Raw genomic sequence first — 24141 nt, forward strand, 5'->3', positions numbered from 1 at the left:
CCCGTGAAGTTTCGCACCACCCTTGCAGACTGGGCCTGGTCTGAACGTCTTCCTCGCCTCAGGCTTGCTCCTTGTTCTGCCCCACGCAGGAAGCTGCACCCAGGGTTTTCCTGGCTTCTGGGCCTTGAGTCAAATCTTCGTTGAGATCCTGGCTGTGCCTGTTAACAGTAGGTTGATTGTGGGCAAGTCCTGTAACCTCTCTGAGCCTCAGTTCACGGGTTCAGCAATTACTTGCCTGATGGTGGGGTTATGGTGAAGATTCGGCAGCTGCTTGGCCCCACACGTGGCACGAAGTAGATGGTGGAGGAGCAGCTGCTGGTACTCGTTTGTTGGCTGCTTACCTTCAGGGAGTGGAGGGGGTGTTGTAAGCCATGGCACCCACCCCGCCACCCCCCCACTCCTGCTGACCTTGTGCAGTTCCTGCTGGCTCTTTGCTTTCCTCTGAAGCTTTTTATCTGCTCTCCACTACGTGTCCGATCATCTCCAGACCCAGGCTACTCATGGTGCTGCGGGGTGAGGCCCGAGACTCCCTTTCAGTGTCACCTGCCGCTGCTCAGCTTTGGGCCCCTGCTTGGGCTGACCTGAACCTCTCTCTGTGCCCTGGTGCCCTGCCCTTTGCCCACCTCCATGCTGTTTCTCTCCTGTCCTCCAGGTCTTCCCCGTCCATGAAGGCTTTGATCCCGGGCTGGATGTGGGCTCCTACTCCTGGGCTAAGATTCTTGAACACCTTGTTTGCAAGAAGAAAACGCTCACTTATTTGGCACATGAAGCCGAGCCACAGGCCCTGACCTTGTCTCTGGGAGCATCGAGGTAACTCGCTGGTTCAGGTGCTCACGTTCTGGGCTGGGGAGGGGTGTGGAAACAGACAGAGTAAATAGTGCATTAGGAATTTGGGCGCTTGTCTGATTTCTCACGGTACTTGAGACTGTTAGCATCTTGAGAGCAGCGGCATGGCCGTTACCTCTGGGCCTACTGTTATCGGGCCTGAGCCCAGAGTTACCTCCATCTTGGTTGAACTGATTGATCCGAATGGATGTGGTCACAAGGTAAGTTCACAGCCATTCCTAGGCCAGCACTGGTTGGGGGCGGGAGGGACTGTGGTGGCCCCGGGGGGGGGGCAGCTGTCTTCCTTCCATGGTGCTTCTTTCTTTTCCATCCTCTTAAGTCACATTCCTTGGTTGGGTCAGCATGCAGGATTTGACAGCCTTTTGCTGAGTTGCTATTGGGCTTTAGGGGGGAAAGCTCACTGGCTTCAGGGCCAGACTTTCCCAGGCAGGTTACAGGACTCCCCCAAGTCTCATGTTCCTCGTCCATAAAAAGTTGGATCAGGAGGCTCAACATTCATGAGAGTGTTCTCTTGAGACCTTTGAGAATTCTTTTTTTTTTTTTTTAATATTTATTTATTTTTGAGGGAGAGAGAGAGACAGAGTATGAGCAGGGGAGGGGCAGAGAGAGAGGGAGACACTGAATCTGAAGTAGGATCCAGGCTCTGAGCTGTCAGCACAGAGCCCGACGCGGGGCTTGAACTCACAAACTGCGAGATCATGACCTGAGCTGAAGTTGGACGCTTAACTGACTGAGCCACCCAGGTACCCTTGATCTTTGAGAATTTTAAGATAAGGACTCGTGCACGTGCTACCAGGGCACAGAGGCTCCCCCGTACATGCGGTCGTGCATAACTGAACCATTTAAGTGATTTTTGTCTCTGATTGATTTCGTGAATATAGAGCTGTGGGCATTTATAAATCTGTTAGCAGAAATTCATCATCGAGTATAAACTTTGCTTAACACGGACTAGCAATCTTATTTCTGTGGGATCTGTAGTTCACAGGCAGTTATCTGCATCACTTCCTAGTGCATGGAGGGCAGAGAGCCCCCTGTGCACTGGGTCATGGCCCGGGGATGAGCCCTTTCACATACTAAGGGACTGGCCCCTGCCAACTTTCTGCTGCACATACTTCATATTCGTTCATGAGCAAAATCAGCCTGCTTTCTGTCTAGGACCATGGGGTTGTTCTCTAATAGTCAAAATTTCAAATGTTGACCCTGTAAATGCCAAAGGTCAACTGTGAGAACAGCAGCCATCCAGGGCTGCTGAAAGACCCAGTTCGACAGATAAAGTGTGTAGCATCCTAAGCGTGCCCTGGGCTTAGAACTCAATACTGCTGGTTTCCTTATTAACTGAAACCATTTGCTTCTGGGGTTAGGCGGGCACGGCTGTGGCTGAGAGAATCACAGGTCCAAGGAGATGGTCACTGGCGAAGAGGTACTGAGAGCATGGCCTTTGCATTCAGACAGTCCTGGATTGTCATTTTGGCAGTGCCATTTATCAGTCAAAGCCTTTCCGCTTCTTGAAAAATCAGCTTCCTTCTCTGCGAAATGGAAACGATAACCGCGCCAACCTCGGAGGGTGGCCGTTGGGGCTGAATGAACGGTTCTACGTGCAGGTTTAGCACAGTGCCTGGCACATAGGGAGCCACCAAAAGCAGTCATGGTGACTTCTCTGTCTTCCTCTCTCTCTGTATAGGGATGCACGCCCAGTAGTTGCTTCGTGTTCACTGGTGATTTTGGTTCAAGTCTGAAATCATTTTCTTATGTAAAAATTAACCACCTTCCACCCTCAACATAATACATTTACAAGCCTGGGCGGTGAGCCCTGGTCTGGGTACTGAGTACTGTTTGTATGCCTTGTGCTTAGCAGTACTGAAGCAGCAGAATCCCTATAGAGCCCTATCTCTGATTGGAAGGAGAATAAGATTAGCAGCTCCCCCCCACCCACCCCTCACTCCCAGCACCTGGAATGCCTGTAAGAGAGCATTCACCTAGGTCGGGAGTGTGGTGGGAGTCTACACGGCGAGGGCTCCAGCCTGGAGACTCTGGGAAGCTTCCTCCATGGAGATGGGCTGGTTATGGGCATGCTCTTGGATCCCGGAAATGAAGGGGAGGGAATGACCAAGTAGGGAGGTTTGGGGGTGAGATTAATTAGGGCTGAGATTTGTGGATCTGGCTCCGAAAGAAAAATATCCAAACTGTCCACCGTCTGCTTGCTCCATTAAGCACCAAATAGGTGCAGCTATAAAGTGGTCTCTGTGTATGTGTGGTGGGGAGGGAAGTGAATGTAGAAAACTCCAGAATACCAGCCCTTCCCCTCTAGGAGAAAATGACCATTCACGAGGAGTAGAAGTTGAGTGTGAGCCCTTGTCTGTGATTGCCCAGAATGGAGCACACTCCTTTGCCCATTAGATTATACTTTAGCCACATTGCTACCTGTGTGATCTGGTGACCTAAGTCAGGTTCACAGCTGGGAGGAGAGAAGGTGAAAAAAACACACACCTTGATGCCAGGGCAATTAGCACTCTCTCTGGTAGTCGTGACTCCCCGCCTCTGACCTCAGGACAGACCTGAATTGTTCACGTTTCCCGTTGGGGTGGGGAGCCCAGAAGTGACAACAGATTGGCCCGAGATTCCCAAAACCCTGGACTGAAGCCCCGCCCCCTTCTCAGTAACTCTGGGCCATGAAGGGACAGCAGACTCCTCGGGTTGTGGAGGAGCCTCTGCTAAGCAGGGACTGCACACGCTTGAGGCCATGGTTTTGGCTCATCCCCCACCTTCACGCTTAGCCCGAACTAGCATGGCTTCCTCCCACTCTGCCTGAGCCCACCCTCCTGTGAACGTTCATATTCTTCCAGGCCTCTATTGGTCTAGACCAATTAGATCAGAATCTACTGAGGACAGTATTGGACATCTGTATTTTTATTAATTTTTTTGTTTATTTATTTTTGAGAGAGAGAGAGCACGTGCCCATGCATGCGCAAGTGTGTGAGCGGGGGAGGGGCAGGGAGGGAAGGAGACACAGAATCCAAAGCAGGCTCCAGGCTCTGAGCTGTCAGCACAGACCCTGATGTGGGGCTCAAACTCACGAGCCATGAGATCATGACCTGAGCTGAAGTTGGATGCTCAACCGACTGAGCCACCCAGGCACCCCTGCCATCCATATTTTTAGATGCATCCTAGGTGATGTTTATGCCCAGGTGATATGGAAAAGTAGTACCTGAGTGGTTCCTTTCACCTACACTGACCCTTATGGTTGTGGGACTAGGGGTAGGGTATACCCCGAGGACAGACTTGATCAAACCCTCGTTCCTCTACATTCTCTTCCCTTTTCTCTTTGTATGGTGGCCCAGTTGGCCTTGGGCTGGTCCTAGGAAAGAGATCAATTTGCCAAGGTGAGAGAGGTAAACATTTCATCACCTTGGTGGCCGCCTCTAAGAACAGCAGCTCCCTTCAGTGACTCTGGGCTCCGGGGAATGTCAGCAACTCTGGCCCTGCCATTCTCCTGTCTGGTTGGGTAAAGCCAAAATGGAAGGGAAGAATAAACAGCCCCTGGCACGATCTCCAGCCGAGGAGTTCCTGGTGACCGTCATGTTTAAGACAACATTAGCAGACATCATTGTTCTCACTAAAGACAGTTAAACTGGGGCTCGAAGAGACAGATGTGGGTCATCAGACCCTCGGTATCAGGATTTGAGAGAAAATTCTTCATCTTTGGTCTTTCAGTAGAACTCTTTCCCTCGTGCGTTGTTGCCATCTGGTCCCCCTTTGCTCTTCAGTGAGAGTTCTGGGCCACCTAGTTACTGTGCTCAGCTGTGACGGTTCTGTTCTGTCCCAGAGCAGGGTGTCTTTCTGATGTAATGGCTGCCTGCCTTCAGCTGCTGAGCACTGAGATGATGGGTGAGAGACCTGTATCTGATCTGGCAGTCAATAAGAATCTGGTTTTACATTGCTGGGCTCCTGACTTTTAAGCACTTGGGGGCCAGATTCTTCCAGATAAGCATAGAATGACTTGATTCTGCCTAGTTGAGGGCAGTTGTGGGTAGTTTTTTTTAAGTACCCTACATATCTAGCCAACCAATAAAACCTGTTTTTCAGGAGGCCAGCTGGGATCAGAAAGTCATGAGTTTATTGGGGTAAGTTTCAGGCCACACAAACCAGCATTCCTTGCCCACGAGACTCTTGGAGGATTTCAAAAAGCCAGATGGCAGAAGCACATTTATTCAAAACAAAACAAAACAAAACAAACCTGTCCAGGGCAAAGACATCATCCATTTCTTTGTATCACGCTGAAATTTTACCAACTGATTGTGATGACAATGGTAATCTCATGCTGAACAGAACCTCTTACCGGCAGCAATATCTTTGTTCATTTGACAAGTAAGAGCCCACATTCTTAATTAAATGTGGCTGATAGCACCTTTTAAAACCTGGGGATTGATGTGATTTGATGACCGGGAGCGGACGGTCAAGAAAGAAATCTTGAGACGTTTTTTTTGGTGGTTTAATTAAAGCATGGGGATAGGACCCTTGGGCAGAAAGAGCTGCAGTGGGATTTTGAGGAGCAAGTGATTATGTACTTTTAAGTTGGGGGCCAGTAGAAACCAAGGAAGTTTCCAGAAGGATTTTCCTATGTTACAGAAGACTTACAGGATCCTGGGGGCCTAGCTACTGTCAAGCTAAGGTTGTTTTTTGCCTCTACGAGAGCATTAACATTAAAACAGTCGGGAGTTCCTGGAGGAAAGCATCCTCTGCCTGCCTCAAGAAGTTGTCAGTGGGCTGCAGGTTATAAGGAAATTTAATTGTGTCTGCATTTCTTTTGCCTTTGTCCTTCACATCAGGGAATCACAGCAGGGGGAAACAAATCGGAAAGGTACTTGGTATGGAGGACTCAGGAACCTCTGGCTTTTAATACATTGAGGAGAGCTTCTGTTAATCCACTGTGCTCGGGGAAGTCCTAGGATGATGGAAGAATCTACTGCAGAGAATCTGCTGATGCTCCCAGAGGAGTAGGAATAAGGATGCGGGAGGTCTCTACCAAGAAGCTCGGTTAGGGTGATGCTAGCTACACTTCCTAGTCATCTTGGCCTAGCAGAGGCACCTGTTATTTTTGATCCCGTTTCGTAGGCCACCTGTCCCACCTCGGGACAGAGTGTGTATGTGTGTGCGTGTGCGCTTGCTGGAAAATGGAACCCCTGGGTGGGCCACCACTTTCAACAACTCTGAATGGCAGCAGGATCCCGATGTCGGTGGGGCAGCCAGCCATCCCTGACATGAGAAGCAGGGAGAGGAGTCATTACAGGATTAAGTGGCAGCACAGTTGGCACAAAGCAAGAAAGGGGAGCCCTCGGGGCGCCTGGGTGGCTCAGTTGGTTGAACGTCCGACTCCGGCTCAGGTAATGAACTCATGGTTGTGAGTTTGAGCCCCGCATCGGGCTCTCTGCCCTCAGCACGGAGCCTGCTTCACTGCTGTCAGCACGGAGCTTGCTTTGGATCCCCTTTCTCCCACTCTCTCTGCCCCTCCCCAACTCGTTCTCTCTCTCTCTCTCTCTCTCTCAAAAAAAAAAAAAGTGGTGTGGGGGCGCCCATTGTGGTGAAGGTTTCTGGAAGCCGGGACACATGGACTGCTTCTTGGAGGTATTGTGGCTGGCTGAAGTACCCTCTGGGGGTTGTAGGGGGTCAAGGTCTCTAGGGACAGAAAGTTCAGGTTCTAAGGTACAGATGAGGGTGAGGTTTGCACACTGAGGGGTTAAGGAGTGGAGATCAGGGCAGAGTAAAGAGGTGTCACCAGAGGGTCCAGGATGGTGACCAGCACCAGTAGTTGACCTGGTAAAGCAGCCAGGCTCTTAGGAGCTCTTTAAAGGGTCCTGAGAGACATCTGTTGGACAGCAGAGCAGTTTGGGCAGTTAGAATAATCTAGTTTGACCACTGACAATGGCATCTTGAGCAAAGGGCTTAAACTCTCTCAGAACTTCCTTTTTGTTTCTAAAAGAGGATCACATTTGGTTATATCTCTAAATTGCTAGCACCCAGTAAAGAGTAAGTGGTTCATGGGCCGTTTGCACCTGGGTTGTTGCAATGGACTCTTGAAAAGTCTTCTTCTTCTTCTTCTTTTTTTTTTTTTTTTTAACCTCCTTCAGGCTGCTGCCTACCACATTTGCTTCTCAGTTCAGCAGCCCAAATGATCCCTTGCAAACATAGGTCGGCCACGTCTTACTCAGAATGTAAGCTGGAATCCTACACCTGTCTAAGGCCCTAGGTGATCTGGCTCCTACACTCCCGACGTCATCTTCTGCTCCCCTTCTCGCTCTGCTCTGTTTCTGGCCTCCGTGTTGTTCTTGAAACAGGTCAGGCCTGCCCCTGCCCAGGGATTTTTGCTGTTCCGTCCACCTGAAATCCCCTTCCTTCAGACATCTGCATGACCCCCTCCCTTCACCTCCCTCCAGTCTGTCTGCACCAGTGCCGTGTTCTCAGTGAGGCTTTCTCACCATCCAGTTGAACACTGGACCATCCGGTTGAACAGTGATCTCCATCCTTCTCCCATACACCCTGTGGTCCCTATCCGTCTCCCCTGCGTTAACTTTCTGCACAGTGGTTATCCACTTCCAAAACATGACATACGTATTTGTTTTGTTTTACTCTTCACTTATCCCCTCACTGGAAGGCACATTCTGGGGAGTGTGGGGTTTCTGGCTGGTGTCTGCATTGCCGTGTCGCTGGCTGGATCACAGTATAACTGTAATACATAATACATAATTGTGTATGATGTTCTCACTAACTCTGGAACTTCTGCAAAGTGGGGGAGCTCAGGCCTCTCCCCGTGTCCCTCACCCTGCACTCCCCCAGGCAACCAGGACTTAGGCCCTCCTACATGTAAACAACTTGGGAGAACCATTCAACTTGAAACCACTGAATTCCAACAGGCCTTGAAATCCAACACTCCGTTTACAGGAAGGAAACACAGAACAAAGAGGAGTAAGTTAAACAATACCGCAAGGAGGTCCTCCGCAGGATTCCGTTCTAGGCACATTCCTGGGACAAATGACTTAGTTTCTTCCACAAATATATGTCCTGAAAAGGAAAAATCAGGGAGTGGGGAGCGATTTCACATTAAAAGGAGTTGAGAGTGGTAGATCATCCAAACAAAATGTGCCCACCTCCTTTGGATCCTCATTTATTATTATTATTTTTTAACGTTTTCATTTATTTTTGAGACAGAGAGAGACAGAGCATGAGCGGGGGAGGGGCAGAGAGAGAGGGAGACACAGAATCGGAAGCAGGCTCCAGGCTCTGAGCCATCAGCCCAGAGCCCGACGCGGGGCTCGAACTCACGGACCGCGAGATCGTGACCTGAGCCGAAGCCGGACGCCCAACCGACTGAGCCACCCAGGCGCCCCTGGATCCTCATTTAAGGAATTTAGTGTAAAAGACACTTTTGAGAGAACTGGGAAACATTTGAAAGTGGATTGGATATTAAGTGATAATGGTATCGGGGTTTTATATATATCCTCACATATCCTCTCACAGACCCAGTGTATGTGTGTGCGTGGATGTGTGTGTGTGTGTGTGTGTGTGTGTGTGTGTGTGTGTGTGTGAGTTATAGAGAATTAAGCTCCATGGAAAATTATTCGAGGGCCTATGGTCCCACTTCTCCCAAGGATGGCACATAGCTGACACCATCCTGGATGCCAGGGAGGTAAGTTAACTCATTACGTAAATGGATGTCATATGTAGGACATCAGGGCTTAATTTTCTTATGGAACCCCAATGGAGAAGATAGGGGAGCTGGCATTTGCTTTAAATTTCTCCAGAGGAAAAAAAGGGGGAAAGAGAGAACACGAAGTTGGCAAAATGTTGGTAATCCTTGGAGCTGGGCTCTGAAAACAGGTTCATTGTGTTACTCCCTATACCTTTTTGTAGGTGTAGAGACTTCTGTGATATAAACTTACTTCTTTTTTAACTATTAAGGGGAGATGAAACAGTTCCATTTCCTGAGGAGGAGGTAGGCCCATTTTCTTTTCTCTCTGCTTCTCTGTTGGGTGTGGGTTGAAGTGTGGAGGAAAAAGGGGTGGACCTGTCGCTTAGGAGGCGTGCAGTATTTATTTAACCCTCCTTATAGGCCCTTTTGCTCCTTCCTTGGCTCAGTTCGGATGGAGTGGAGTGCACGGTGGTTCTCAGTGTGGTAAGGTGGGGCAAGATGCCTGCTGGGGCTGGGGCTTTGATTGCTTGTCCTGGGCAGTGGGCATCATAGGGAGAGGGAGCTGAAGGGGTGTGACGTGCCCCCTTTCAGCCTGGCACCTGTCAAATGGGAAGGCAAACATTTCTACAAATATACATCCACTGTTGAAAGGCGCAAGGTCGAAGACAGTAGCAAAAGGCCAGTGATTTCCCTTTGCTGTGGCTCCATGATTCCTGAGTTCAGAGCTCTCCTTATCCGTTCAGGGTGACTGGCCCTGGTCAGAAACCACAGGGCAACCTGTCTGTGGTGGGGACTCAATACCCGCCCACAAAGCTCTGTTCTCATGCTTTTGGAAAAACCTCAGGGAAATGTCCTCAGGTGTTCCTTCTCCATTAGTGCCTGCCTGGCTGGGAAAAGATCTTATCTCCATGAAGACACACTTTCTGCAGCCTGGGTCTGGAACATTTGGGGCAAGCAGGAGTGAAAGCCCCTTTATCTCCGGGGCTTTGATCCGGGCAGGATTTCCCCCTCCCCACCACCCTCCTCCTCCACCCTCCTCCTCCAGCCTCCTCCTCCGCAGCTGTTCTGGCCCTCAGGTAAACACTTGCAAAAGCACAGCTACTCAGACCCCCCTGTGAATCTTTCTGGAGGCTTCCTTTCACTCGCTTCGCAGATTTACTAACTGCAAGTTGGTTTCCTGTGGCTTAATATGTTTCTAGCTTGAGCAGATTTGTGACTTGTCAGAAATATTTTGACACAACTATTAACTTTTTGACCTCTGCTGGCTCCCACTAATAGAGCTCGGTGGCCAGGGGCTGGGAATGAGTCAGCAGCCTGGACCACCTCTCCGGGGACTGTGGAAGCTGCTGAGAGCGGTACCTGCCTCAGGGACTGTTCTTCAGGAATTAAATGAGCTTGCTGAATTACAGGAGCTTGGCGCTTGTGTAGAGTACTCAGCACGTGGTGAAAAAGCTCAACAATTATTAGCTGGAACAAAGCGATGAAGTCTATCATTAAGTTGTCGCTATAACCCTGCAGGGGTGAATTTTTAAAGTATTATTATCCATCCTCTACAGATGAAGACACAGGCTTATTAGAAGCTGATGGACTGGTCTAACCTCATAAAACTGACAGGTAGAAAGGTCAGGATTTGAATCTGGGCTTTTGAGATGACAGAGCGTGAACCCTTTCTCCCAAGCCAGGGCTTCTCGCACCATCTGTGAAGACTCCTTTTCTTTCCCGCCAACCTCTCCCACATCAATAGCTTCTAAAATGCAATGAAGAGGAATTTTTGGAATACTCTTAAAGTTATTGTTAGGATCAATAGGCATAAAATTACTCCTTCGAATTAGTATAAAAGTTGATTACATTAGATTCCTATCCTAGAATCCATCCCGGATCTTGAGAAAGCGTTCTCAGACTAGCCTTAACTGCGGATCTCACTTTGAGTCATGGTGCCCTCAGCTGCCCTTTTCTCAGAGCATGATGTGTGGGTGGGACCACTTGTGTCAGAATCACACGGGTGCTTGCTAAATGCCCATCTCTGAGCCCCATCCCAGACCACTTGGATCAGAATGACTGAGGGAGAACTCAGGAATCTGCATTTCAATAAGTAATTTGATAGTTCTTTTTTTTTTTTAATGTTTATTCATTTTTGAGTGACAGAGAAACAGAGAGACAGAGATAGAGCGTGAGCAGGGAAGGGGCAGAGAAAGAGGGAGACACAGAATCCGAAGCAGGCCCCAGGCTCTGCGCTGTCAGCACAGAGCCTGATGCGGGGCTCGAACTCACGGGATGTGAGATCATGACCTGAGCTGAAGTCAGACGCTTAACTGACTGAGCCACCCAGGCGCCCCAGTTATTGATAATTCTGATATGCTCGAAGTCTGACCATCAGTGCTCTGGGCAGTGCTGCCTCCCCTCACTGGTAATAGGTGATAGGGAAATGGTCAAGTGAGTATAGTATTTTATTCTACACCCCCATCCTGACCCTGCTGTTTCGTTGGTGTTTTTTCAATTCTTAAGGACTTCCTTTTCACAGAAACTCACTGACATAACCTGTTTTCTGATCTCATTCTGGTGAATGTCAGCAAGCATGGATTGAGTGCAAAATGGGTAGAGGAGGGATAGACCCAACCACAAGGTGCTCACAACAAGCAGACAACGAGTGTTGCCAACGCCAAGTGCAGAACCCAGGGGCACTTCCGTGTGCAGAGATGGGGGAGATGAGGAGGAACTAGCAATGGAGATTTACGGAGGAATGACCAGTAAGGTGGAGAAAAACCAGGAGAGCGTGTAGGTTTTGGAAGCCAGAAGCAGGAAATGACCAACTTCTCAAAATACTGCTGAGGAGCCAAACACGGTGCAAACTGAGCACTGGCCATTTACTTAGCAGCATGGAGGTCACGGAGGTCTTTGGTGACGTAGACAAGAGCCGTTTCCTGGAGATGGCGGAGGCCTGCTGGGGTGGGTTCAAGTGAGGATGGGAAGAGGAAAATTAGAAACCGTGACTGTACAATGTTCTTTCAAGGAATTTTACTGCGAAGGAAAGAGGGCAGCAGCTGGAAGGTGAAATGAGGTCAAGAAGTTACGCAGGAGGGACAGGGAAATGGCGATTATAATGTAGAACGTACGCCACGGCGAAACGTGTGACCGTTGTAAAGTCATGTGTTTTTTTCAGTGAATTCCTTCAGTAAAACAGAAAAAAATTGTCTCCTGTCCTTTTTTTTGTTCGAGCTTAAACTCTGCCCACTCCCACCCAACGATATTGTCCAAGAAGAGTCTGCAAGTCTCTCTTATTTCTGACCTAGCCTAGTTTGAACACACTTGAAAAAATGGCATTACGTGTTTTTCATATTTGCTTCATCTGTTTTGTGGCTGAAGTGTTGTAGATTTCATCTCTACTTCACATGCATAGGACTGACTGTTTTAAAAAAACCACATATATAATCATACCTAACAGAATTAACAATGATTTCTTTTTTAAAAAAAAATTTTTTAAATTTATTTTTGAGAGAGACAGTGTAAGAGTACGAGGGGGGAAGGGATAGAGAGAGAGGGAGACAGAGGATCTGAGGTAGGTTCTGCATGGACAGCAGGGAGCCCGATGCAGGGCGCAAACTCATGAACCGAACCATGAGATCACGACCTGAGCTGAAGTCAGACGCTTAACTGGCTCAGCCACCCAGGCACCCCAACAATGATTTCTTAATATCATTTAATACCAGATCTATATTCAGATATCCCCATTTGATAATGGGATCCCATTTGTCCCTGGTGGTATTTTGTTCAAATCAAAATTCAAGCAAAGTCTGCATATCGCATATGACATTTTTGCCTTTTAAGGCGTTTGCTTTTCATGCCCATTGACCTGTTGATGAAACTAGTTCAGTTCTGTAGAATGCCCTGCTTTCTGGCTTCTGTCTGTGGTGTCATTTAACTTGTTCTTTCGCCCGTGTTTTCTCAAAACTGGAATTACATGTAAAGGCTTGATTATATACAGGTGAAACATTTTGGATGAGAGTTTTTCGTAGGTGGTGCTGTGTGTTTCATGTTGCCTCACATCAACCAAGAGGGGTTTGTATGTTTGTTTAAGATAGGAGAAACAATAGCCTGTCTATGTGCTGATAAGCATCATCTTTGAGAGAGGGATACATATGACGCAGAAGAAAAAGGGGAGATTTTATAGAAGAATATCCTTAAGCAGAGAAGAGTATGTAAGTTCTAGTGGCACATTGGGGCGCCTGGGTGGCTCAGTTGGTTAAGTGTCTGACTTTGGCTCAGGTCATGATCTCGTGGTTCATGGGTTCGAGCCCCGCATCGGGCTCTATGCTGATGGCTCAGAGCCCAGAGCCTGCTTTGGATTCTATGTCACCCTCTCTCTCTGCTCTCGCCACTCCCCCACCCCTCCCACCCACCCCTTGCGCTCTGTCTCTCTCTCTCAAAAATGAATCAACGTTAAAAAATATTTTAAAAAATAAATATGAGTTCTAGTGGAGCAAATGTTGGGTACGGCAAGTGTTGGGTGCATCCATAGTAACAAGACATCATTTGGACATAAATGCAGGTAAGGTGAATAGCTGTGGTACAGAGGTGCACATGTGGTGATTCGATTCTGGTAGCTTCCTTTCTCTCTATGAGTAAGTAGCACGTTCACCAAGGAAAGGGGAAGATGAGGGGACTTTTCATGGGGATGAAGTCACATAGTCCTTTAGGCGAGTGGCAGGTGAATTGACTAGAAAAGTAGCATGTGATTACTAGGAAGCATAAAGCAGCTACCAGCAGTTTATGATCATGAACTTGAGGCAAACTCCACTAAGTATCGTTTTTTGATTTTCTTTACATATGCAGCTGTATGCTCGCAGGTGTGGAGGGGCACAGAGAGTTGGCTTTAACCAGGATTGGGGTTTATCCAATATTGTGTGATGGGGGAGCTCAATTTAATGAGTGACTGTGGAGTTTAATCTGGGAAGGAAGGGAAGTGGGACTGTGAAGGAAGTGTGAGACCATGAGAAGGTCGTAGGAGGAACCACAGAAGACAGTTGGAGGTCAGAACTGGTTGGACAAAGCTACGAAGATAGGAATGGTGTGTGGGGGTGGTGGTCCTGAAAATCAAGACTGTGGAGTCTTTTATGAAAATGATAAGATCGGAGATATGACCTTGGGGGTGAGTGGCTAAAGGCACAATCACTGGAATAGAAGAGATTCACTGAGAGACCAGGGACTAGAACCATTCTGTAGGTGGATGTTGATATCACCACGAGTCAGGACAGAAACAGCGTGGGGAGAATTACAGTGAGCCAGCTGCAAAAATATTCAAGGGGTGAAGAAGAGTGTCCCGGTGGAGGGGAAATGACTTCACCGATGCTGGTAGCAGGTGGTGTGGTCTGCATGGAGTTGTGTGAGGATGAAATGAGCTGGTGCACGTGAAGTTCTCAGCACTGAGCACAGGCTCCACATGTCGTCGTGGTTCTCATTCTGAATCTATGTGGTTCCAAAAAGCAGAGCTTAACCCCCTAGTTTATTTTTATGGGGGAGCTGATTTCTCTTCATTTTAAGACCTTCTAAGGGGCAGAGCTGTTCACAAAGCTATATGCTTTGAGAGGTGGTAAATTCCCTCTCACTCTGTGTATCCCAAAATAAGCTTCTGCAGCGACAGTGCTGCAAAGGGGGTTCTAGCAACTGAAGGTGACGGATGGGTGCGAGGATGAGTGTGGATCTGATTGTTGAAGGGCATGGGGAATGGGGAAGGGTGGTGTCAGAGCTAGCTTCGCTCTTTCATTCAGACACAACTGAGCACGTCCCACTTACGGTTCCGAACCTGGCTAGATGAAGGAATTCTCCCTCTGGGTGGGACAGACCTGCAAACAGCTAAATGTCACATAGTCTGATGAGAGCCAGAACAGGCACAGTGGAGTTGTATGGATCTCTGGGGGGGGGGGGGAGTCAAAAAGGTCTTCAGAGTCCAGGGACACATAAACTGGTGCAGGGGATGGTGGGGGACTGAGTGGGTGTGGCCCCGTGTGAACAGGGGAGGAAAAGACATTTCATCAGAAGGAAATTTACTTGCAGGGCAACAAAGGGTGCAAGAACATAGGGCATTTGGAATGCCACAATTGAGTTACTCTGAGAAAATTACTCCTCTTCCCTATTTCAGCTTACCCATGTGTAATCTGGGACAACCATGGGGTGCACCGGAGGGGATGGTGAGGAGTAAATGAAGTGATGCCTATGGTCTTTGTCACAAGCCTATCGTAATCCCTATGGGTGTATCACCTTACTTGATTATTTAAACAATCCTATGAGATAGGGTCTTTTATTATTACTCCCATTTTACAGATAAAGAAGCTGAGTCTTAGAGGGTTGAGTAGCTTGCCAGAGGTCATGTAACTGGTGAGAGAGTTTGGACTCTTGCCCCCAATCTGTGTAATCCCAGAGCTCTTAACCTCAACCCCTGCGTGCTGAGCACACAGCTAGTACCAAATAAATGGTAGCTGATGGCCAAAGTTTCTCACCCAGAGAATTGAGGATTCTAATTCCTGCAGCTGGGTGAAGTTCACCACCACTGCAGCCTTACGAGCAGCAGTGACTACTTCCAGAAGACTCTCCTCACCTATGGTAGATGGACATCAACAATTGGGCCACTTTTGTTTCAGCTACTTGGTTTTTGGAAATCGGGCAGGGAGTGGTTGTTACATCCTAGGAGGGCAAGTTGTTCTGAACAGGTGCAATTGATAGGGACAGGAAGATTTGCATTAACTATTTGCGCCCTGAATTCAAACAAGTCACATGGTCTAGCAGCTTGGGGGGGGGGTTGGCAGCGAATCAGCACTCATAGGCAAGAGGCATCACCTAGAGGGCAGGGGGCTACCCTCAGTGTTCCTCATGAGGGTGCTGAGAAAGAACCTTTTCCATCAGTGTGGCCTGAGGGAAGCATAGGCCTCTGAAGGCCTGGTAATCTTTCACTCATTCAACAAATAATTATCGAGTGCTTACCAGGTGCCAGACACTCATCCAGGCACTGAAGATCGTAGTGAAGAAGTCTGAGAAGGCTCCTACTTAAGGAGTTTACATTGTTAGCAGAGGAGGCAGCTGGTAATCAGATAATCATACGAACACATGCGTAATTACAAACTCTTATGCCACAAAGGAAACATACATGACATGAAAAGAGGAAGAGGTCTCAGAGCTATTTTAGGACTTGACCAGGAGTGCCTGGGTGCCAGTTCTTTGATCTGATAAGGAGCCCCCTGAGTTTTTGACAAGGAACACCACAAGGCACCTCTCGCTTTTGCCCTGTGTGACATACCCAGGGCCCGCCCACAGCTGCCCTCCTGCCGGTATGAACCCCAGGCCTGCAAGGCGGGCCGGTGTCTCCTCCTGGGTCAAGGGAGGGAGGGAGTTATGGCCACTCTGGCTTCCTCTGAGTTCTGTTAACGCTGCATCTTCCAGGACAGGCTTCAAGGCCAGCCCAATAGTGTGCGTGGGGTTGATACACAAGGTTGAAATGTATTTTCAGTGTTGTCCCTAACAGTTTTGCCAGTAATATAAGAAGCGTAATAAAAGAAGTCAGACTGAAAGATGAGAACTTCTCTCTGCTCACCAGTTGCTCACCAGGTCTCAGTCAGGTACATTTTTTCCTAGATATTTGGACGTGAGTAACTTTTAGTCACAACGATGGATGCACAGATAACATTCTCTGTTTCACTTTTTTTTTGTTACAGTGTTTGAAGAATTTTCCCCCTGTTGCTACATAAATTCATACACAATTATCTATACGTTTTGTATATTATTACGTATTACCTTGTATATTTTAAGTTAATTAATATTGTGTTATATATGTATATTTCCTTTTTTTTTTTAAAGTTTATATATTTATTTTGAGAGAGAGAGAGAGAGAGAGAGAGAGAGAGAGAGACAGTGAGCGAGGAAGGGGCAGAGGGGAGTGGGAGAGAGAATCCCAAGCAGGCTCTGCCCGGTCAGCACAGAACCTGACGTGGGGCTGCAGGGCTCAAAAACTCATGAGCCGTGAGATCATGACCTGAGCTGAAGTCAAGAGTCAGACGCTCGAATATCGAATTCTGTTTGTAGCTTTTTAAAATTTTATTTATTTTTGTAATATTGTTCCAACTCTAAGAGTAATGCATATACATTTTAGAAATTTTGGAATATACAAAAAAATTGTAAAAGCTGAAAACATTATTCTACCATCCAGTGTTGTTTTGTTTTTTTCTAGTCCTTTCTCTCACATGTACATTAAAATTTTTATTTTTTTGGATTTGACTAGAATATTATATATAGTTTTACAACCTATTTTTTCCAGTTAGCATTATACTGGTAGAAATTTCACATATCACTAAGTGTTCTTTGATAAGAAATAACTTAAAAATATTTTTTTAATGTTTTTATTTATTTTTGAGACAGAGAGAGACAGGGCATGAGCAGGGGAGGGGCAGAGAGAGAGGGAGACACAGAATCTGAAGCAGGCTCCAGGCTCCGAATTGTTAGCACAGAACCTGATGTGGGGCTCGAACTCACAAACTGTAAGATCATGACCGGAGCTGAAGTCTGACACTTAACCGACTGAGCCACCCAGGTGCCCCGATAAGAAATAACTTTGAAAAATCTGTCTAGAGTGTCTTTAGGGATGAGCTGAATCTTCTCTCCCCAAATTGCTATTTACCCCTAAACCAGTGACTAAACAATCCTTTTCTTTCCCAGCTTGCTCTGTGATGCCTGCTTTATCCTTCTAGCATGTTCTTATCTAATATAGGTCTGTTTCCAGGACTTCTCTGCTGTTCCCAACCCTGAGCTCAGCACCTGTAATGGGCTCTTGTCTCTTTGTGTTTCTTTTTTTGAGCCCTCCGGGCTTCCTGGATTGAGCCAAAAGACTCTCAGAGGTGCTTGACCACCTTGTTAATCTTTAACCCTGCCCCTCCTGGAAACCAGCTCTGAACCTCCTCTTTTTTTTTGCTTCTTTTTCTTTTTTGGCCTTTGCAGATGTGTTTTGATCATCCTGAGAAAAATGAGCCTTGGCCTCCAGACCCCATAAAGCCAACCTTCCTCCTATGGAGAATAGTGCTGGTTCCTGAGGACCTGCTGGGCCTGCAGCCCCAGGGGGATTAGCCGGGAGCAGGTAAGGAGACCTGGAAGCTTGGACTATGGAGCAGCAAAGGGGTACATTCCTAATTAAGAAATGGGGTGGTAGAATATGGGGCCGGGAGTCACAGGGTCTCGATGTCTCACAGGCTTCGCTGTTTTCCTCATGTATTATGTGTTCCGATTCGTTGAGTGGTGAGAATAGGTGGTTTGCCTGTTTTTATAAATAGGAAGTGGGAGACTTGAAGTTATTCTGTGATTCAGCCCACCTTTTTTGAGCACCTTCTTTGTGCCAAGTCCTGCCTTTGGTACCGGGCATGTAGTGATGAGCAAACCAGGGCAGGAACCTTACTTTGACTGGGGTTTTCTTACTGTTGGTTTAGTGTTGGCTTGTTCTTTTTATTTATTATTGAAAAATAATTTTTAATGTTTTATGTATTTATGTGTGTGTGTGTGTGTGAGAGAGAGAGAGAGAGAGAGAGAGAGAGAGAGAGAGAGAGAGAACGAGAGAACAAGTAGAGGAGAGGCAGAGAGAGGTAGACACAGAATCCGAAACAGGCTCCAGGTTCTGAGCTGTCAGCACAGAGCCCGACGCGGGGCTCGAACTCATGAACCACGAGATCATGACCTGAGCAGAAGTCGGCTGCTTAACTAACTGAGCCACCCAGAGGCCCCTGGCTTGTTCTTTGTAGGTGATAATGTGGGTTGTTCTTGTTCTTCTAGAAGCCTGGTGGGGGTAGAAAAGATTTATTGACCTAGTCCCATCAGTTCAGTAAGCCTTTATTGAGTACCCAGTCAGTTTCAGGTCCTGTGTGGGACACTGGGGTTTCAGGAATGAGCCAGGAGGGGTTCCCCTCTAGCAGGGGGTCAGCAGGAAAAGCAAGCATTGCTTAGCACCTGATATAAACCCGAGGGGGTTCCATGGGAGGGCAGAAGCAGAAAGGTAACTCTGTCTGGTTGACAGGCAAGTGGACAAGCGAGAGACTATGGCAGTGCAAAGGCCCAGGGGCTAAGACCTCTGGAAAATCCAAAGCTTGGTGTGTTTCTCCAGAGAAACAGGGGAGAAAATTTTACTACTCCTTTCCTTCAGTTTGGGCTGCTTAGATGGAACTGCTTTAGTCCCTGTCTCTTCAGAACAGCAGGAGAGAGGAAAAAGGGTCTTGAAATACTCTGTGTTCATGACCAGAAACTCCAGCCAGTTTTTGGACTTGGAGCCTGAACAGAGGGTGGTGTTAGGAGACCTGGGGAGCCCTGAGGTAAGCTTTCCGATGAGTGTACTGGGGCCATGACCCTAAAGGCTGAGGCTGTCTTAAAGTGGCAGGACTGTTGTGCCGGGCTTTTTGGAGGAGGTCTTCTTTTTTGAGACCCTTGAGACCCTCAACCTTGGGACAGTAGGTGATGGCCAGAAGGTGACCACCAGCTCCTTCCAAGCCTCAGCTCCTAGATAGTGAATCGGGTCCTACCTCCCTACCTCCTGTTTCATTTCACTCATACATAGAAGAGTTAAGTCCCAACTTACTGCACTGCTTTCTAGTCACACATGCAACTTTGGAAATTCTTCCTTCCCTCCCCTGCCCTCCCCTCCCCTTCCCCTCCCTTCTTCCTTCCTTCTTCCTTCCTTCCTTCCTTCCTTCCTTCCTTCCTTCCTTCCTTCCTTCCTTCCTTCCTTCCTTCCTTCCCCTTTCCCTTCCCATTCCCTCCCTCCCTCCCTGCTTCCTTCCTTCCTCCTTCCCTTTCCTTCCCCTTTCCCTTCCCCTTCCCCTTTCCCCTTCCCTTTCCCTTTCCTTTTACTTTTCCCTTTCCCTTCCCTTTGCCTCCCTCCCCTTTCCCTCCCTCCCTTCTTCCTTCCTTCCTTCCTTCCTCCTTCCCTTCCCTTCCCTTGTCTCCCCTTCCCCTTCCCCTTCCCTTTTCCCTTTCCCTTTCCCTTTTCCTTTCCCTTTCCCTTTCCCTTTCCCTTTTCCTTCCCTTTGCCTCCCTCCTCTTTCCTTCCTTCCTTCCTTCCTTCCTTCCTTCCTTCCTTCCTTCCTTCCTTCTTTCCTTCCTTCCTCCTTCCCTTCCCTTCCCTTCCCTTCCCTTCCCTTCCCTTCCCTTCCCCTTTCCCTTCCCCTTCCCCTTTCCCCTTCCCTTTCCCTTTCCCTTTCCTTTTCCCTTTCCCTTCCCTTTGCCTCCCTCCCCTTTCCCTCCCTCCCTTCTTCCTTCCTTCCTTCCTTCCTTCCTTCCTTCCTTCCTTCCTCCTTCCCTTCCCTTCTTTCCCCTTCCCCTTCCCCTTCCCTTCCCTTTTCCCTTTCCCTTTCCTTTCCCTTTCCCTTTCCCTTCCCTTTGCCTCCCTCCCCTTTCCCCTCCCTCCCTCCCTTCTTCTTCCTTCCTTCCTTCCTTCCTTCCTTCCTTCCTTCCTTCCTCCTTCCCTTCCCCTTCCCCTTCCCTTTCCCTTTCCTTCCTTTTCCCTCCCTCCCTCCCTTCCTTCCTATAACATCAGTTCTTTCAATTATAAATGGAGCTAATATGATTTCCTGTGCTTACCTGACAGGGTTATTGTGGATCTTATAAGCCTAATTTTTGTGAAGGGGCTGCCTGAGGGTAAAACAGTGCACACTGGTCAGGGCTGGGACATTGCAGATGGCAAAGGTGGTTTTTTCCTGTGATTGTCTATGGGTTAAGTTGTCCCTCTAGGGACCCTGATTTCTGAGTTCTGATTTCTGAGACCCTGATTTCTGAGTTTGGTCAACACTGACATTTCATTGTTTTTTTTTTTTTTTTTTTTTTTTTAATTTTTTTTTTCAACGTTTATTTATTTTTGGGACAGAGAGAGACAGAGCATGAACGGGGGAGGGGCAGAGAGAGAGGGAGACACAGAATCAGAAACAGGCTCCAGGCTCTGAGCCATCAGCCCAGAGCCTGACGCGGGGCTCGAACTCACGGACCGCGAGATCGTGACCTGGCTGAAGTCGGACGCTTAACCGACTGTGCCACCCAGGCGCCCCATATTTCATTGTTTTTCAACACAGATGTCTGTCTTTTAGTGCAAAGACCATAAACTTTTAGAGTCAGATAGACCTAGGTTGGAATCCTGGTTCAGGCACTGACTACTGGTTGACTTTGGAGAAGCCCCGTAACTTTGCTAAGCATCAGTGTTTTCATTTTCTCAGATGGGGCTGTGAATATCTATCTCATGGTGTTATAGTAAAGATAAAATTAGACATTGCAGGGGTGCCTGGGTGGCTCCATCAGTTAAGTGTCTGACTTTGGCTCAGGTAATGATCTTAAGGTTCTTGAGTTTGAGCCCTGCATTGGGCTCACTGCTTTCAGTGCAGAACCCACGTCGGATCCTCTGTCCCCCTCTCTCTCTGCCCCTTCCCCGCTTTCTCTCTCTCTCTCTCTTTCTCTCTCTCTTTCTCTCTCTCTCAAAAATAAATAAACATTAAAAGAAATAAATTAGTCATTGCAGCTAAAGTGCCTACCATACCATACTGGAGGTGCTTTTTAAATGCTCCTTACCCTTCTTCTGAGTTCTTTAGCTATTGTAGTCATGCGATTAGCTGGGCTGAGTGTCTGAGGAAATTGAATTCCTTAATTTTCTGACATGTAACAAGGCCCCTCCCCGATTTCACGATCGTAGGTTTGAATTTTTCTCCCTTTGTACATTTCGTCACTTCCAAAACTTCTGCAGCCCAAGGCGAGAGCCCATTCTCCCCAGAGCCACTGGTTCCTACGGTACTTCCCATGGGTTCCAGGAACGGTCTGGAAGCCACTTACATTGAAGAGTCTCAGATGAGGACCTGAAAGTCAGGTGTTCCACTCTGCCATTTCTCCCTGTCACACATGGCGTCTGCATGGCCCTGAGCTAAGGGGCTGCTCTCTGGTCTGTTCAGAACACTTCCTATGCCTTTACAATGACTTGGTTCAAACACCATTTTTTTTCTGGTCCTCCTAGTAGTCTGTGCATGAGAGAGGGATTACTCTACGTAAACCTAGGTGCCGACAGGTTTAGTGACTTGCCCAAAGTCATCAAGAACGGAGAGAGAAGCCAGGTTTTGTGAATACCTAGTCCAGTACTCCTATGTCTTGGGCCAGATATCCTTAGCTGTGGGTTCCATGGGAAGGAACTATGGATCTCTAGTGGGTTAGCAGAATCCCAGAGGTGATTGCTTAGACTCATTATGGTAAATAAACCCAGTTGTTTAGTAGAGAATTTAATGTTTTCCAAAATATACAGATCATTGTTTGAGTTCAAAGTACTTCCATTTGCCATCTAGTTACACAATTAATTCCGGGAAAGCCAAGTAGGTCTTTACCCAGATGTAAGGGGGCATATTAGGCTCTATGCGTGTAATAAAATCCACGTTCCAGAACTTGCAACAGTTAAGTGCAGGTTTATAGTGAAAGAGACATGGATTATGGACCCCGGTGCACTTGGATTTGAACTTCGATGCTACCATTCACTCAGCTTTGTGACCCTAGGCACTTCTCTTAACCTCTCAGAGCTTCGGGTTGCTAACCTATAAATATGGAGACTCTAACACCTTCATGGCTAATGATGGTCAGGGCGTCTCTGCACGGCTCAGGGGACGCCCTTCCCATTGGACACTTGTGCACGTGGTACTGGCTAGGGTTGTGCATCACAGGGGCCCTGGTTTATGGTGAAATTAGATGAAATACCGTCTTAGGTGCTTCCTGCATCTTTGTTTTTATCTCCCGAGTTGGTCACGTGTGTGCTGTCTTACCAAGATTTCCTCTGCTTTACCATGAGGGGGGTCAGCATCCTGCCACCTGATAGTACTCTTGCGGGGCACGCCACGAAACTGGATGTCATGTTGCAAGCTAACCGTCGGTGGTCTTCTCATGTAGGAGTCCAACACCCAGGCCCTTAGAGAGATGCGCCACACCCAGGTCTGTCTGTCACAGCCCCTGTCTGTGGACCGAGGTCTCTTTCTGGCAATTGGTTTTTAAAGTTTATTTATTTATTTTGAGAGAGAGAGAGGCAGAGGGAGAAAGAGAAAGAGAGGGAGAATCCCAAGCAGGCTCCGCACCATCAGTGCAGAGCCCGCCCTGGGGCTCGAACTCACAAACCGTGAGATCATGACCTAAGCCCGAATGAGGAGTCAGACACTTAACTGACTGAGCCACCCAGGCGCCCCTCTTTCTGGCAATTTTAAAAAGGATGCTGGGCCCCTTAGGATTTCAGGGAGTTCGGACTCTTGTGATGTAGACCAGTTATCCTGCTCTTCCTTCTTTCTGCTAGTTTTTCAAGCATGCGTGCCTCCACCTGAAAGACCACGTAAGGCCCTAGGAACCCAACGATGTGTAAGATATGGTTCCTGACCTCACCTAGCTCGAGAGTATAGTCAGGGAGCTAGGCTAAGACAACACAAGACCAAGACTTAGGGCGTACGAAGGAGTGGTCGGAGAATATAGGACGTGTTTATGGTTCAGAGAACAACAAGCGGTGTCTGAGGACTGCTTGTCTACGTTCAGAGCCCAAACCGAGGCCGAATGCAGACTTCAAGCTGCTGTGGGCCGCAGGCCTGGTGGGAAGTGGACCAAGGTTGGAAGTGAATCTCCTCACCCTGAATCCGCTGCTTGGCTCATCGTCCCACCTCTTACCTGTCACTACTTTTAGGTTTCGTTTTACCTAAACAAAGGTTTGTGTACCTAAACAAAATTTTTGCCTCGTCTTACCTCTTTTAGGCCTGTTTCCTGCTCAGAACAGAGTGGCTACCTTGAGCACATCTTTCATTATGATTCACGCCAACTTGAAGAAAAAGTTCAGCTGCTGTGTGCTGGCCTTTCTGCTGTTTGCAATCATCTGTGTGTGGAAGGAGAAGAAGAAAGGGACTTACTATGATTCCCTTAAGTTGCAAAGCAAGGATTTCCAGGTGTTGAGAGGTCTGGAGAAACAGGCTGAGACTTCAAGCAGCACCCAGGACCCCCACAGGGGCAGCCAGGCCCTCAGCAGCCCCCGGGGCCCAGCCAAGGCCAAGCCAGAGGCCTCCTTCCAGGTGTGGAACAAGGACAGCTCTTCCAAAAACCTCATCCCCAGGCTGCAGAAGATCTGGAGGAACTACCTGAATATGAACAAGTATAAAGTGTCCTATAAGGGGCCAGGGCCGGGGGTCAAGTTGAGTGCCGAGGCCCTGCACTGCCACCTCCGGGAACGTGTGAACGTCTCCATGGTAGAGGTCACAGATTTTCCCTTCAACACCTCCGAGTGGGAAGGCTTCCTGCCCAAGGAGAACATTAGGACCAAGGCTGGGCCGTGGGGCACGTGCGCTGTGGTCTCATCGGCAGGATCTCTGAAGTCCTCCCAGCTCGGCCGAGAAATAGGTGGGTTCTGGGGTGTTAAGGTGAGCTGAGCAGCCAGTGCCCCCGTGGAGCTGGGCATGTGGGCGGGACTGGAGAGGAGGGGCCCACGTGTGGCTCCGTGGACTGGCAGAGTGGGCCCACAACAGTGTTTTTCGGCCTTCTTGTATGAGTCAGAGGTACCGTAGGGCAGCTGAAAGGGTGGGGATCCAGGCTGCCAGCATCTTTATCAACGA

At 48.2% G+C, this 24141-nt stretch overlaps 1 protein-coding gene across 6 annotated transcripts in view; it reads left to right on the top strand.

Moving 5' to 3' along the window:
• Positions 1-24141, top strand: part of ST6GAL1 (ST6 beta-galactoside alpha-2,6-sialyltransferase 1) — a 121007-nt gene that overhangs the window by 68354 nt on the left and 28512 nt on the right. For 3 of the 6 annotated variants that reach the window (XM_030329917.1, XM_030329915.1, XM_030329916.1), the window contains 3 exons: positions 653-810; positions 17510-17645; positions 23294-23929. In XM_030329917.1, the coding sequence (XP_030185777.1) occupies positions 23344-23929 (586 nt within the window). In that variant the 5' untranslated portion in view covers positions 653-810; positions 17510-17645; positions 23294-23343. The remainder of the gene's footprint in view (positions 1-652; positions 811-17509; positions 17646-23293; positions 23930-24141) is intronic. The other 3 variants (XM_030329919.1, XM_030329920.1, XM_030329918.1) reach the window with 2 other exon arrangements.

Source organism: Lynx canadensis, chromosome C2 (assembly GCF_007474595.2).
Source record: "Lynx canadensis isolate LIC74 chromosome C2, mLynCan4.pri.v2, whole genome shotgun sequence".
In the NCBI taxonomy this organism is placed as follows: Eukaryota; Metazoa; Chordata; class Mammalia; order Carnivora; family Felidae; genus Lynx; species Lynx canadensis.